The sequence below is a fragment of the Halictus rubicundus genome, chromosome 13, assembly GCF_050948215.1.
Source record: "Halictus rubicundus isolate RS-2024b chromosome 13, iyHalRubi1_principal, whole genome shotgun sequence".
In the NCBI taxonomy this organism is placed as follows: domain Eukaryota; kingdom Metazoa; phylum Arthropoda; class Insecta; order Hymenoptera; family Halictidae; genus Halictus; species Halictus rubicundus.
In genome coordinates, this window is record NC_135161.1 from 11,886,763 (window position 1) to 11,903,856 (window position 17,094).

Sequence of the window (17,094 nt, forward strand, 5' to 3'; positions counted from 1 at the left end):
TTCAGGAAAATTCCTAGAAACTGCGGAATTCGTCACTCTACCAGATCCGTGCTTCATCGCACAGCTCGTTTCCCTCAATCGATTAGCGCTAAATTTAAACCTGGCTGATCTGCGCGCGATCTTCCGAAGCCCAATGCGACATAGCGACGCTTGTATCCTCCGGTCGTACACCATAACCGTTTCGTTGGGCAACAGGTACATACTGTATTAACCCTGGATCGTTCGAACAACCATACTCGAGAAAGGGAAGCGGTCGTACGGAAAGAAATTCGCCGTGGACGGGTGACGAAGATGATTGACACGATCCGCGCTCAGCTCAATGCCACTCGCAGACCGGTGAATTCTGCACGCAAAGGAAAAGAGAGGGAGTGCCTCCGTAGCTATATAGCCGGCTACGGGGCCGATCGTTTCAGTTTCGAAGTCCTCACTTAGGATATTTGTCCAGTTTTACCCCTGGACAACGATATCGGGTCACGAGACTCCGGCTCTCCCGATTCTAGCGTCTCCGCGCGATGACGTCCGCATGAGTAAACAGCCGAGAGATCGGTATCTCTGGATCTTTAGGACGATCAGATAAGGAGCGGCGAATGCGTTCGTCAACAGACAGACCTGTGACAACCCGTCGCGTTAGCTCTGAAGAAACCCGAAGACGATGCATTCGACGATGCTCGGCCGCGCGATAGACTTCGCAGAGGAACAGTGATCGTGCACAGTGGAAGTTAGGGTCTGTCTGGGTACCGAGAGGTTCCAAGAGGTCTTCGGAGGATTCTCTGGCCGGTTGCGATCGAGTCCTGGAGCCTAGGATCGAGATGCCTCCTCAGGAAAAGTTCCAGACCCAGCTGGACAAGGGCGAGGGTGCGGCGGCGGCGGCGGCTTGCCAAAGTACCATGAACCTGGAGGTCCCTGGGCAGGACAACAAGGAGAAGGACGAAGGAAGGGACATGGACTTCGACGAACTGCTACCCTACGTCGGCGAATTCGGGATCTATCAGAGGATCCTCTTCATTTTGATGATCCCCTTCGCCTCGTTCGTCGCCTGGGTCTACTTCTCCCAGATCTTCATCACTCTGATACCCGATGAACACTGGTGCTGGGTGCCCGAACTCGAAAATCTTACTGTGGATCAGAGGTATGTTTTTGATCGATTTTTCGTTGGTATTTTTATTTGTTAGAGCGCGGATCTTCATGCGAGATCGAAATCTTTTGTGTCGGTTGCGAGAAACAGGGACTAATGGATAATGGTATTGATGCTCTTAAATTGTTTTAAATGTTTTAAATTTCATCTGAGCGATTTTTTTGTAAACGCATAAAATCTATTTATTATTGTTTATTATGTCGCCTTGCCTCTTTGGCGAGGACTCCCCTGTTCAATACAATTTTGAATATATTTTTATGCTTTTGTTATATCAAATATAGAAATCTAAATCCTAAATTCTAACATGTAATTTCACGTAAGTTATATGCGATAATTAATATTTCTCTCCACTTGTTTGGAATCCTCTCATTTCAACGATTTACATTTACGCCGATGTTAAATTGTTGTGCATCATGTTTGTTACGATAGTGATCAAGAAAAACTGTTTTTGTGCATCTTTAATTGCGCTCACATTATCGCTTTGAACACAACATTAGTCTATTTGCCACTGGAATTATCGAGCAAAGCAAATAAAGAATAACGAATAATAGTAACAATTTTAATAGTGATAAATTAGTGAGTAATTGTAATAATGAATAATAATTACCAATAATAATAATAATAATAAATTTGTAGTTTTTAATTTATATTTTTTTAGGTTTGTGCATAGGAAGTATTAATATTACTATCGATTGTCTGATAGGAAAATATTTATTTTGTATTGGTATGCACAAAATTAATATTTAATAGATCGTTTAAAATCAAATGAAGTCTGATTCGTCAAAATGAAATTTAGCTAAAAATTCGTAGGAACACTCCGCGTTAAATCTATCAACAAAATATTGCAATTACTCTGTTAGAATAAAATTCAAAATTTCTCTTGCAAGAATAGTACGGACTTCTAATAATATCAGTGTCAAGATTCGTATTTTTCTTTGATGCACGCAGATAATCGAATACCAGTTCGCACTAGATATAAAAGAACAACGTATATCGTGTGCAATGATCTAAGAAAAAATCTCTCATTGTGATCGCTCCCGCAGATACAGAGTCGGTCACGAAAGTCTACGAACACCTGCTACATTTCCAATTGCTGCATTCCATTCACTTTTGTTGGAGTCGTTGGTGCAATGATTTGCAGGCAAAATAGAAAAAGAAATAAAAAATAAAACAAAATAAGAATAAAATAGAAAATAAAAAAACGAAAACAGAAATAAAAATAAAAAAGTTAAATGAAAAAGTAAGTAAAAAATGAAAAGGTTAAATGAAAATGCATTTCTTCTTTTGACTCTTTCAAGAATTCGACGATAATACAATAACATCATTCGGTTCTTCTGTCGTCAAAGTTTTTCCAATCGTGGGCAAAGAAATATTTTTTTATAAATAGTAACAACCACGGTAGTTCGCGGAAATAATAGCCGGCTCCCGGGGAAAATCACTCTTTTCAACCGATCTTTATTACGTTGTTGACCAATTAGGTTTGTGAGCCGATTAAAATTAATACAGGATGTTACAGAGCGTCTATTTCGAGAATTGCCAATTAAAATTAGTGTGCAATATTAAATAGCTAAAGATTGGTCGTGTTGATGAAACACGGATGTCCGTGCGCAATATTCCTGTTGTTCTAAACAATGTTTCAAATGAAGCAAGTGAACATACTCGTTAGCGACGCGAACAATCTTATTGTTGGGCTCGAGGGATTTTTGTTCCGGTAGTCGAGCGGTTTTTGTTTAATTTAAAGTTATTTCTGACGTCAATGACAGTTATACGTAGCGGTCGCGTACTGATTATTCCTTTACCAAGTTAGTGCAAAAGGAATGCCGCTTTCCTGTACTTCGGATTTAGCAATCTGAATCGCATGGTAAACAGAGAACAGCGTGAATTGAACGGTAATTACTGTCTATGTTGAAACATTTACTGATTTAGAACGCATACTTGCACAAAAAGACTCGGCTACTTAGCTGACTGCTTATCAAACGTCAAGACGCATGTAGAGAATCACAGCGTTGGTCGCAATTTATTCTTCTAATCCTTCATATTTGCTCCCATTTTCTTCAACTGTCATTGATGCATATATTTAATTTAAAGATGTGTATTGTATGTCTATTGTATTCACATTTCAAAATCATTGAACCTGTTAGAAATATTATTTGGATCGTCGATACAGTGTAGATTTGTTGCAATATACGTTTGGAAACATTTTCCAGGTTTCACTAAATTACAGCTGTTAATTACACGCGGGCCATTGTTGTTGCTTCCTATCATCACCGGTGAATCATCACCGCCGGTTACTAAACAATTTGCACTTTAACATTCAGTTTTTAGACGGCTAGACACGAACGTCTGTCTCTCTATTAATCATTACGCGCCATTTTTTTCATAAACGCACACACGTAAATCGAGAAATGAACAGATACACGAACGCTGTCGCTGAGATTCTAATGAAAAATGCAATTGCATCCAGTTCTGGACCAGTTTATTACAATAATCCACGTTCGTTAACAAGAAAGTGTTGGAGATTTATGCTTACCACGAACGCACGATTTTTTTTGCGACTCGAAATGAATATGGATGAGCATCGAACGGCGAGATTCAAGTTTTTCCTGTTGACGGATCAGTATAATCCTGCCAGTGAAATAAATGAGCATTAGTCACGCTCCGAATTTTATGCGGGCCGAATACCCTAAACTTTATTGATTCACAAAAATATTTCTCTTTATGTCAAAAATACCTTTTTTATATCAATTTAAAATATCGTAATTGATATAATTCATACATTGATATAATTGATATTTTTATATCAATATTATGATAAAATATTATGGAACAACTTCCTTTTTAATCGTTCAGTGGATTTCCAAGTTGAGTTTGAGAAGTGAAAATCAATTTGTATACTATACTATACTATGCTATACTAAATTGAAAAAGAAATGAAAAGAAATTCCTAAAAATTGCCACCGAGAAGGAGAACACGTTCGGAGGATTGTGCAACGAAAAAACGGCAGATTTAATTTTCCGTGGCGAAGCGGCCATTTTGAAACGGCGCGCGTCCCGCGAAAATGAGCGGCGATAATTTATAACGCGTTACGCAACGCGGAGATTTCGACCGAGGCGAGGAGGGAGGGGGGAAGAAAAAATTGAAAAAGGAAAGGAACCGAGCGGTGGCACCCGCTACGGCGAAACGCGTTTTATTCGATCGAGGTGTAACATTATTTGAATAACAGCAAGGTTCTTAACCCGCGGCTTACGACAGTGCGCGTAACCGAACGGCGAAGCTGCAATCGGGTTGCACCTTCGTTTCGTCACAGTGTTTCCACAACTTTCCCAGATAGTCGCCGATGCGATGTCCGTTTTTGCCGATGCCTCTTGCGCCAGTTTCGCCCTGGCAGAACAATGCAATCGATACGGTTTCGCTGGAAATTAACGTGGAAGCGCGGGAAAGACAGCGCCCGCGCGCTCGCTCGTTTGCGAAACCGCCGCGCCGCGAACGACAACGGTCTCTCCGGATTATGCATACTGGGTGCTCGCATAATCGGGACGTGCTCGACCCTCCGATGCACGAAGGACAAATATATCTTCTTTCGACCCTTGCGCTTCTCTTGTTTTCCCAACTGAACCCTTTCGGTCGAAAGGAGAGTAAACAAACGAGTATCGGCGCCATTGCTTGTTCAACCCTCGCACACCTGCGGGTTCTAGGCCTATGCCGGAGTCATTTCTGACCCACGCCGATATTTATCCCCACTCCCACTGACTAGTTTCGGATAGTAGAGGTTCTACCATATCGTGGTTTCAATCAGCAAATTACCTCCGAATTGTACCGTGTTTGGTCTCATTTTAATCAGAGAAATGTCACAAAAATAAAAGTTTCATAAAAAAAAAGAATAAAACAGTTTTGTTGTTGGATTAGTATATTCCATTAGGGAAGATTAATTGTTCGAGCAGTGAATCGAACACTTTCGTCTCGAATAGCGCATCATCCGATCCGTCTGAAAGTGCAGCCGTTTGTAACGTGTCAAGGTCATCGCTACATTCTCAAGGAAGATTATAATCTTCCGTGAGTATGCAGGGAAAGTATGAACTTCTTTGATATATTGATCGATACGTTTCTTTGTTATCAACAAAGTAGCATTGGGGTTGTTGTGTCGAAAATAGATACGTTTGAAGGGTATTTTAAATCTTACATGATTTATATATAAATATCGCTAATAATAAATATTATTAATATTTCGTACTATTTATGCGATACAAACGTGATACACACATATAAAAAAAAATAGGAAGAAATATCCTGCACGCTATTCGCAAATTCTTCTAATTGCCGATTTTCCCAGAAAAAAAACAACAAAATGTATGGCAACATGGTATCACCGTTAGATCACATTGTTAATACCGGATGGTTGCATATTAAACTGTCCAAGTTTTTTGTATTCAAACATGATGTAATTTCTGAATAACATACCGCAGATTAATTTTGCTGATACTCGAAAAGATTCGCGCTGGATAAACCTGAAAACAGTTAACATTTTCACTCCCATCTTTTATGCATATGTCCTTTCCATAGTTTGCAAATGTTGCCATTAAAACATTACTCCTATTGTTGATCAGTATCAAACGAGCCATCATTAGTTTGCGAATTTTTGTGCAGAATAAAAACTTTCCAAATTCATCGTGAGGACCAGAACCGTTAATTGAAAATGTGCTCTCCCTTGAAAACAATATAATAAAGTTCTCAAATTGTTTTAATGGCTCCGCAGTTTTGTGTTCCACCTATTCATTTCATTTTGTGTACTCGCGAAGACAATGTATGATAATTAACACAGAAGAACTGCGTTTAATTTGAACATCCGTTGACAATCAGCTGCAACTGTGTAATTTGATTCAATTTTATTCATGAATGTAACAGAACTGGTCTGCCGAGACAGACGCAATGTAACTGCATTTTTCGTCAGCATTATGGTGATTGTTTTCATGCTTATCGATTTTCCTTATTAGGGTAACCGGTGCAAAGTTGCATGCAAAATATTTGACCGTGTATTTTATGCGTTCACGATAACAATGAGTAAAGTAGAAAAGTGTAAAAATATTTAAAGAATTTAAAATACTGTTGTGTTATCTCGAACTAGTTAAATTAAGATAAAGAAATAGATGCCTATATGTCTATTGTACCTTGCAGTTAATACAGACAATTTTTATTTTCCATAAAAATATATTTCTACGTGATATTTTCGAAAATTCGTGATGGAGAAGCTTTCGGATACAGCCGTTCCAGATTTCGAAATGGAAATTCTTCCGCCTCCTCTTCAACAGTAGAATGTCGCAACAGTGTTCGTTCTACATGATAGTATATTTGCTGTCGTCTGCAGCACGGCCATTCACCAGAAAATATGCAACGAACCTATGCGCGGAGCCTTCGTACAAATAATGAGAGCGTGAACGCGAAAAATTATGCTCGTAACACTCGATCCTGCACGAGCTTGTTGCCATAAAGAAATACAGGGTGTTCCGCCACAATCGCGAAACATTCGAAGAATTTGAGAATGATTAGGAGCAGGAGTAAGAAACGGGAGCCATATTGAAATTCCTTTCTTCGCAGTCTAATCGCGATTTTATTAAAATTCTACTTTTAGTTCTTTGGTGCTGATGCAGATAATTTTTATTTCGTGGATGACGCTACACAGACAATTTTTATTAATGATTTTTATACTATTATATCCCTGTCTATTAACTTTTTCCCTAACGTTACACATGCATGATCTTCACACACGTCATTAAGCCTAATTTCTAAAGACGAAAGACGTGAAAGTAAATGAACTACTCGAATGAAACCGGCGGAATAAAATAAAATATTGGTATGTTGTCTTTGTAAAAATAAATTTACGCAATACCGGCGACGACATTAACAATATCAGAAAGCGAATCTGACTTGCGCCGGATGCTTGAAATTGCGTTCGTTGGAAACGTTGCCGCGGCTATTGTCGTTAATACCACCCCGTTCCATTTTCATTGCGCAATGACGAAAACATAGACGCGTGTAACTCGAGAAAGCATTCTCTTAATTTTACGGCAGAACGTAAGTGGTTTGAGTCGGTTCGAATCAGCCAGCGACGATCTTCATGACATCACCTTGCTATTCCATTGAAATTAAGGATACACCTGAAACCGGGATAATGATCTCCCGCTGATAATTACCTTAATTACACTCCTCGGTAATAAAGACTGTTTCAGCACGTAGTATATTTATTATCAGTCATCGTGATCGGAATTGCGAATTCGGCTCCGACTATTGTGGAAATTCCGGGCGTGTGTGTGTGTGTATATTGTTGCGAAATCAATTTAATTATCTGCTGGCTCGGGTGATATTAATTGTTTCAGTATGATAATTTAGTATAAACGGTGGAAAGAAATATGATTAATAGCGTGTGTAAAAGTAAACGCCGCATAAACTAGGCTAATCGACGTTAGGAAATCGAATGAAAGTTATGCAGCTACCAGTTTCATTTATCAATGGTGCAACGGAATGCAGCTCTTTGCGGGATTATCTGCAGACTTGGGATTTTATGCGTCCCTGATAAGGATGAACAGCTGAGATACGAAATTGTGTAGATATTAAAATTGAAAACTATTTTTACATTATTTTCGACTCGTACAAATTGTTAGAAGGAGAAATATATTTTTATTTAGCTTCTGTTTCTTACAATCAATATAGGAAATATCTATTTTGCATAAAGATCCGCAGTTTCACTATCTTCCGTTTAATGACGTTCTTCATAGTATATTTCTACGAAATTTGAGAAGTATCTGATTTTTAGGAATTTATTTATTTATTGTGCACCTTTAAATACACTTTTCGTGATCGCGCATGTAATCGCGTGTAAAACACACTGTCTAGAAATCAGTATGCACATACATCACTCCTGACCTTATGTTAAATTAACATAAACAGTTGCCACCTGCACGCAGCAGCGGAAATGCACAACGAAAACGCACGACAGCACACAAATCCTCAATTAAAATATATCCAATAATGGAATTTCTCTTTATGAAAATAATTTTCTTCATAGGCTTCATCTTTCATCCTTAGTTTGGACTAGTAGAAGGATGACAAAAATTCAAGACTGTCAATATACTATTTGCAAAAACTTATATTAAAAATTTTAGTTAGAATTTGTTTGTGAAAAGGAAAAATTGTGAAGAGAACAATGAAGTTTTTGTTCGGTGTCTGTTTCCTCAAATTGACGCAGAACATGTTTGTTTTGCATAGAGATTCACAGTTAATTATTGTCCACCTGCCAACCCATTTTCTCACATTTCAGACGATCGTTGGCAGTGCCAATCACCCCCGAAGGTTACTCGAGATGCAGCATGTATGATGTTAATTACACGCAGATCCTGCTAAATGGAAACCACGTGGCTGATTCTTCGTGGCCGACGAAAAGCTGCCAGCACGGCTGGGAATTTGATTACTCCAACATCCCTTATGCAACCGTGGCGACCGAGGTGAGAAACTGGATGCACTTCCTTCGACGCATCAATTTAAGGGGTTCGGATAATCGAGGTCCCAGTAAATCGTGTATTACACAGGCAAATACGCTCCGAAGTACATCGTGTCGGGGCTCATTTTAATCGGAAAAGTGTCACGACTATATTGACGAGGGTTTTATAAAAAAATAATTGGAAACAAAAAAGTTATGCCATTGAATTACTATTGTCTCACCGGTACGCTAATACTCGTGGCTCCTTGAGGGATTCTCCCTGTCGTGTTGGGACTAAATTTTTCACAAATACCCTGCGCATCTCTTTCACGTCCATCAAGACATTAGTATATTCCCTCTTAATCGCAATTTAATTAGAGAATTCGATTGTAAGATTTACGGAAAACTGTCCTCGAAGAAACTTCAGGGGGTCTGAAGCGTCATTTTGTACGCCTTATTTGTGTAAGGAAATCGGACGAGTGGTTTATATCGAGGTTTTGCATACATATTTTCTATTACTTGAACTATGCAATAGAATTTTTTAAAGTCAAAATACCCAAAATTGCGGGAGTTATAGTTCCATGAAGAGGGGCGTATAACTGGTCTAGAGCGTCATTTTGTAAGCCTTTGAAAATTTTTGTAAATAAGTGGGACGACTGTTTTATATTTTGCACACCGTAAAGATGCTCGACAATTATGGTATTTTCTGTAGTTAGGATGGGTCTGCGAGTACAGTGCTCTGCCAACCGTAGCGCAGAGTATCTTCTTCATCGGCGCCATCTTTGGAGGATTGATTTTTGGCTGGATAGCTGACAAATACGGCAGAATTCCAGCATTGATTGGAGCCAATATGATGGGATTTTTAGCTGGAGTTGCAACTGCATTTTCCCAAAGTTTCTGGCAGTTCACACTATGCCGTTTCTTCGTCGGATTCGCTTTCGACAATTGCTTCACCATGATGTACATATTAGGTAATGCTGTTTTTCAGTTTCTTGCTAAATGGCTCTACAAACTTTCCATTTCTTAGGTTTGTGCTAACATCGGGTGCATTTAACGCTTGAAAGGCATTCACGAGGATATTGTTAACAATGGATAAAATCTGGGCTTAGTCACTTATTCCTTTTCTAGATATATTTTTGATTATGCTTACTTCAAGATACGTAGACCTCGTTATTGGATCCAATAATTTTTCTAATAATTTAATTGTCTTTAAAAATTCTTCGCAAACGCCGTTGACATTTTAATTCGAAGTATTGCTAGAAAATATCAGTAAATTGTTAACAACATTACAAAAATCTGCGACGTCCATCTTTTGATTTTAGCAATTCGCCTAATTTCGCAGATTCCAAGGGGAAGGGCGTACAGCAGGCGATCGATCGCGTTCGCACGAGTCACCTTGACAATTAAGAAACCGGAGTACTTGACAATTAACGCGGCCACCGTCAACTTGGCCCAGTTCCCATTGGAATCAGTCGAGTCTGTCATAGATTTTTCCGGGTCTCCGATTTGAGTCATCGAGTCACGGTTCATGAGAGCGTTTCGCTTCGTTTTTCATTGCTGGAATGTTGTTCGCCAGCCAATTTGCCGCGGGATCAAGGAAACGAGTTTCCAAACCTCGAACTTCCATTTACCCAACCTTCTCCTTCCATCCTGATCTCTGCTAATTAATCGCTTTTCTGCGGCACGACTATTCCCTTCCTTATTTTCCACAAACGCGGACTAGCAGATCAAAAACAATCGTAAATTAACGAGAGCGGGAAAAGTCAGTCATAACTTCGCAACCGTTACATATTTTTACATTAAAAAATTACAAGACCCTCTCTGAAAGATGCCATTTCAAACACATAAATAATCTTCGAGCAAGACCTCTCGGTTTTCGAGAAAAAAATTCCCAAAAACTGCTTATTTCTCAGTCTGCCACAAGAACCTCCAGAGCCAAGCAAAGAGCCATAACTTCGTAACTGATATATATGTTTACACAAAAAAATTACGAGGTCTTCTCTAAACTAAACCATTTCAAATCCAAAAATAATCTTCGACCAAGGTCTCAAATTTGTCGAGAAAAAAATTCCCAAAAAATCTCTTGAGCCTTTTAGAAACGTCTCCACGTGGCTTTCGCCTAACACTAAATATCATAATATTTTCTCTGGGGCTACAGCGTGAACTTTGGAGCTACGATTTTTACTGTCGGGTGGGCAACGCAGCTTTATTGTAACATCATTTCGAAACGTAAACCGGCGTCCTTGCGTCGCCCGTCGTGAACGTTGATCGATCGAGCTCGCTTTGTGTTCCACGGATATTATTAACAAGGCGTAACCCGTTGTTATGACCGTGTGCGTTAATCTCGGGCTTGCTAAATGATCGATTAAAAAACGCTCCTCCGATGGACAAGCCGCCCGCAGCGGAGTATTCACCGCGAACGGCGAAGGAAACGACCGCGAGGAAAGCGAGTCCTGCTTCTGAAAGAGTTACGTATTGCCTCGGAGGCAATAAACCTTGATAGCAAACGATGAATCAAGCTAACGACGGGAGAAGGTGCTCCGTTCGTTCCAACGAGACTGTTGTTTATTATTTTTCTATGACCGCGTTAAGAGAACACCTCTCTCGAAAAATTATAACCACTGGGAGACCCTTGAAACGATCACGGTAGCCATTTTCGTTAATTTCCTCGAGGGCTTTGGTAATTAGCTCTTCAATCTATGGCTTACTATCGTCACGATTGATCTCTGATGGCATTTATCGCGGATTTCTAAATAGTTTTAATGATTTTTCAAAAATACAGATTTTCATGTTCGAGAATTTTTTGCGCTTTGTTAGTAAGAATTCTGTGGTTCTTTTCTCACATAAAATTGTTCTATAAACTCTCCGGAATATATCCATGTAGTGTAAGTTTACATGATGCAGGTGGATATTTGTTTAAACAATGATTAACCCGAACGAGTCGCTCGAAACACAATCAGGACAAAATGTGTTAAAATAATTAAAAATCTAATCCAGGAAATTGAGAAGCCAATTTTTCGACTGATCTTTTATAAAATTGCTCACGGAAGATATAAAAATCCTCGGATCGTAAAGATTCGAAATAAAGTTCAATTCAACAAGTGCAAACCAGGGCAAACCAGTGCAAAAAGGATTTGCATTTGTGACGCGTTGTTGAATTCATTTCAGTTGACAGGACATGATGTATGGGCCAATTCTAATCGAACATTTAATTGTGCGCAAGAAAGCAAATTGATATTGATGATTACTTAAGTTGTTGAATGGAGCAGAAGACGGGCAAATAAATTGCTAAAACTATTCGAGAGCTTCGATATTTAATAACCCGTCCGCAATCTTCAAATGTCTTTTTTTCATTATCTCTGCGGCGTTATCTTCGTGCATTTATGGCACGCAAGCTTGCGAGACACAAGGAAAAGTGTAAATTAACAAAAATGGATTTAATTGTACCGTTACTTTGTACTTTTTTGCAATGTATAATTACTTTATATAATGCACCGATACAAGTTATTTTTCCGTCCTTCTGACTTTTACATAATAATCATTGGAGATAAGAATTTACATAATAATTCACTCTCTAACCGATTATATAAAAATACTGTACATAGTGTACTAATGCATACTACACTATCATTCTCATAAATTTACATACCAGTTTGTTTTCTTGGCTAAATATTTTAATACTCTTGAATCGTCTCTTGAATCGTAATGATCTTTTAAGCCGCAAACGCCACAAAAATGACAAAATGAATTCTGTGGACGAGCTCATTCTAATGCGCCTAATCCCGCTCAATTCCCGAAGAGAAACCGCGAAGTTTGTTACATGATACGGGAGGAACAATGTTCCCAATGAACGATGCACTTACGACGTATTAAAGGTAATTCTGAATTACAGAACAAGGCTTCGTTAAGTGTCCAACACTGCGGCTTCGTTAAGAACAATTATTCTCCATTTTCTGGGGAGTATAAATAGACGTGTAATTCCGTGACACGAAATTTCTTTGTGTCTCCTACAACGCTCGCGGCATTACACAATCGTCGAATTGAAACCACGAGGCGGGGTATGGTCACGTGCCCTTTGTATCGCCACGTGAAAGTCACTCGATTACTTTTAATCATTCGAGGTTATCGTAAAAGCTTATGCTCAGTCTTGGCCTCGCTTCCTTCCGGAATAAGGATCGAAGGTGACGCGCCTCCTTGCCTTGAAATCAAGATCCTCAGACACGAAATATTGCTTATAGTCGTCAATCGCTTACTATGATAGTCGCTGAGTGGTCGTTTCGCAGTCATCGAGAGAAAATGATTAAGAATTCCTGACGCGAATCGCATAACTCGACGATCTGCAATCGCTATTAAAACGTTTAATCGCGCGATTTTGGCCTTCGGCGTCGGCCATTTTGTCGCTCAGCGTCAGCCTTTGTCAATTAACGTTTCAACTTTAATGTAACATACTGGGATGTAATATATTATATGAAAATATAAGCTAGTACGTAATGTACTGATACAATGTTGGTATTTTTTGGCCAGTGCTCGAATACGTGGGACCAAAATGGCGGACATTCGTCGCAAACATGTCCATAGCAATGTTCTTCACGTTCGCCGCATGTGTGCTACCCTGGATCGCATATTACCTAGCAGACTGGCGAATGACCTGCATAGCAACGTCGGTTCCTCTCATTTTGGCAGTGGCGACGCCATGGTTGATACCGGAGAGCGCTCGATGGCTCGTCAGTCAAAATCAAATCGACAGGGCCATCACTATCCTAGGAAAATTCGAGCGAATAAACGGTACCAAGGTGCCCGACGACGTGTACAAACGATTCAGGGTGAGTAAACAATTACTTCTCGCGCTTAAAAAAGTACAATATATCACTATAATTTTCTGTACAACAGGAAACCTGCGCGAAGATATGCAAAGAAGAGGAAGCCGAGAGGACGTACTCGGTGCTGGATTTGTTTAAAACTCCACGGCTACGGAACATCACCATCCTGTTTATCGTTATATGGTATATACCCAGATATTTTGTTTAAAGTAGATTATCTTATTGTTGACTTATATTTCCGAAAAAATTCTATGTTAAAGCAATCAATTTCTGACACATTTTAGTGCTGATTCAATTTAACCCTCGGTCTCCTGCGAGTCTAGGCCTGTGCCGGAGTCATTTCTGACCCGCGCCGATATTTCACTATGGTTTTGCTTTCGATATAAGGCGATGGCTCGGGGCCGGCTTTCGTCGTGTTTCGGACGAAGAAGAAGAAGAGGCGATCTTCTTATTTTGAAATAAAAAGCGTCGTCTTATTTCGGAATAAAATTGTAGATATTGACGGTCGCTCGAGGTTATCCCCACCGCTACGGGTCACGAATGACTCCGGCATAGCGTACGGAGGGTTAAACTGGCTTCGATCTAAACGAAACTTCAATGAAGCGTATTCTATTGTGATCACTTTCACTTTCAATATTGTTGCAACATCGTTCGGTTCACATGTTACTTGCTAACACAGTAAGAAACTGAAATGAAGACTCGCAGACTACGCACAGTTTTTAACAATAATTTTGTTTCCAGGATGGCGATCTCTTTGGTGTTCGATGGCCACGTGCGAAACGTTGATAATTTAGGTTTGAACGTTTTCATCACGTTCACGATCGCCGCAGCGACAGAGCTACCCGCTGACACATTTCTCACTGTCGTCCTTGACAGATGGGGCAGAAGATGGCTGGCGTGTGGCTCGCTGGTCGTTTCCGGGATCTTCAGCATCTGGGCTTGCGCTGTCTCGAATAGTTCGTGTCCAACTTGCGTTACTTTTTTTCTAATTCCTATCAGAAATTTATTTGGCACAGCACCGAACAGTAACTGACCCAATGACAACCTTTTTATTTTTAATTACTTTGGAATGAAACCTTTATTGACGTGTTGGAGACATTTTTTTAATTAAAACGAGTCCGAACACTGCACAGTTTGGTTCATAGGTGCCCGTTTAATTCACGTTGTAGTAGAACCTCCGTTATGCGATCTGATATCTATTCTCCAAAACGATCCATATGTACTTTAATGATTAAATGGATCGTGAACGTTTACGATTTACAACTGAGCATTTCTTTTTGCCAGATATATACTCAGCCTCATTGGCCATTCTCGGACGATTTTGGATAAACATATCGTACAACATAGGGCTTCAGTACGCGGCAGAGGTGCTGCCAACGGTGGTCAGGGCGCAGGGTGTGGCCTTGATACACATTATGGGATACGTCGCTAGTATTTTAGCTCCCTTCGTCGTCTACCTCGACGTGGTCTCTTCGGTTCTGCCGCTTCTGCTGTTAGGCATCATCGGAATCGCTGGTGGACTTCTGACATTGTTTCTACCGGAAACGCTGGACAAGGACCTTCCTCAAACATTGCAGGATGGCGAGAACTTTGGCAGGGATCAGAAAATGTGGGACGTTCCTTGCCTACGAAGGTAATCGATTACCCATCCGTCGAGATGGAACAATGATTGGGCCTAAGATAGATAGAAGATATATAGAAGATTGGACGTAGTAAGATTGGACATTGAAAATTACAAAATAAAGATTGTTTATATCAGTTGCGAGCTACAGGAGCTACACGGACATTCATTTCTTGTCTGAATAATTTTCTAGAGCTAAAAACAGTACAGCAGTATCTTAAAATTGTCAATTGCAAGTTGCAGAAGCTATGTAGACGTTTATTTCTTGTCTGAATAATTTTATAGAGCTGAAAACAGTGTACGCTGTGATATAATAGAATAATGATTACTGTGAAGTCATCTGAATAAGCACAGTGAGTGAAATTAATTTGAAATTTGTTTTTCAGGAAACCGGAAGTGGAGGAAGCACCGCCGACCTTCAAAACCTTCTCCCGAGGCAGCGTGAGGAACTCGATGAGAGCGTCTCTTCGCGGTGAGACCTTGAGAAGCAGCATGATTCGAAGGTCAAGCGTGAAATCGAGGACGGAGAGCACCAATCCGGGAGCGGAAGTGGAAAGATTATAGCGAAACGTTGCCAGTGACGTTTCAGTCACTATGGTGCCGATCAGGAGATCCGTTACCTTCGAAAGTCGCGTGGAGCCGGTGTCGTTCGAATCATCGAGGCGCGAGCAGCTCGTGTGAATGACGTGAAATTACGAGATCGATGATATTCAATGAATTCGTTTGGATTAGTTCTTGTACGATACTTTCATGGCTGATTTTGATTGATTAAATTGAGAGAAGCAACCCTATGTGGCCAGTTGAAGAATAGTTGATTTATTTTAACATTGATCGATAATACTCTGAAAAATGTTTTCTAAATTGTAAATCGACGTTTGACGTATTAACGATGCAGTGACCAATGACTTTTCGTCAGCACAGTACTAATTTTTAAGAGTACCGTACCAATTAATCTAAGAAATCAATTTCTGTCTCTTATATCTCGCAATTGAAGTACAACATTCTTCTAATTAACCAGAAACGTTAATAGTTAACTCCTTCGATTGATCATTCCACTTTGTAAAGTTTGTACAGACAGAAGACGGGTGATAATTGTTTTCTAAAAGGCCATAGACGTGATAGTCAGTTTAAGTCTTTGATAAAGATGTCTCGTAAAGTCGAAGACGAATGTGTTTTTGCTGTTCGTTCATTGAATTATAAAGATGTTTACCTGTATATTAGGTAGTGCGTGTTCGTAGATTTTGTACGAGTATTGTATTTAATCGTTTATAGTATTATACATTCTACACGTGTAAAAAAATCGGTAATTATGAAGCATCGGCTGTGCGCATGATCATTAGTTCATTTTTATGATATTCGACGAGCTCGAGGATAGTTTCTGTAAATTGAAGGACAAACATTCTGAATCGAGATCGCGTTCAGCCCTTGATCTTGATCGTAGATCTTGTACATATGTATGTATATCCGTGAACATTATTAGATTTACGTTAGTAAGTTTCAGTGTACACGAACTCCGAGTAGTAATTTCGAGTATTTTTCATGTTACTGTAAGCCGTTAGCGGCTATTTTTGTAATAAAAGCGACGAAAATCATTCGAGCTGCTAACGATCTGTCTGACACCTGTCCCAAACCGGAAGTGCACAGAAACTGGTAAGAAAGTGTTGTGAATTCATTGTAAACACTATATTTGAAACTGTTAGACAGCTTTTCCACTGCCAATACAATTCGACTTAAATATTCGATCTCAATCGTTGGAAGTTTATTTTTAGACGTTTGTATTTGCATATCTTAATCATTAAGACCAACTTTGTGAATGTATCGATATCTCCTTACAGTGTAAATATGCTATTCGTAAATGATTAATATACATTGCTAATAGGCACAGACAAATTAGCATAAGCAAGTGAACCACACATCGTGCAAGATGGCGTGTGAAATAGCGTCAGCGTTTACGAGAAAGTAACTTAAAATGTTGCAAAATTGACGTAAAATCTACATCCTCTCCTTCTGAGGATACAAAATATAATAACACATTAAGAATAGAAA

The 17,094-nt window shown here is 39.5% G+C and overlaps 1 protein-coding gene and 2 long non-coding RNA genes across 3 annotated transcripts in view; 2 read left to right on the plus strand and 1 right to left on the minus strand.

Moving 5' to 3' along the window:
* The window catches only part of LOC143360565 (uncharacterized), a 272,755-nt gene that overhangs the window by 177,864 nt on the left and 77,797 nt on the right, over positions 1 to 17,094 (minus strand). The gene's annotated exons all lie outside the window — the stretch shown is intronic.
* On the plus strand, positions 204 to 16,647 carry LOC143360734 (organic cation transporter protein-like). Its single transcript, XM_076799849.1, has 8 exons — positions 204 to 1,129; positions 8,449 to 8,632; positions 9,320 to 9,578; positions 13,132 to 13,430; positions 13,498 to 13,610; positions 14,169 to 14,383; positions 14,712 to 15,060; positions 15,435 to 16,647. Exons 1-8 carry the CDS (start codon positions 810 to 812, stop codon positions 15,610 to 15,612), a joined length of 1,917 nt encoding a protein of 638 aa, XP_076655964.1. The 5' UTR covers positions 204 to 809; the 3' UTR covers positions 15,613 to 16,647.
* Positions 1,141 to 3,813, plus strand: LOC143360735 (uncharacterized). The gene is made up of 2 exons (XR_013083336.1): positions 1,141 to 2,362; positions 2,395 to 3,813. It is a non-coding gene; the product is annotated as an uncharacterized LOC143360735 (long non-coding RNA).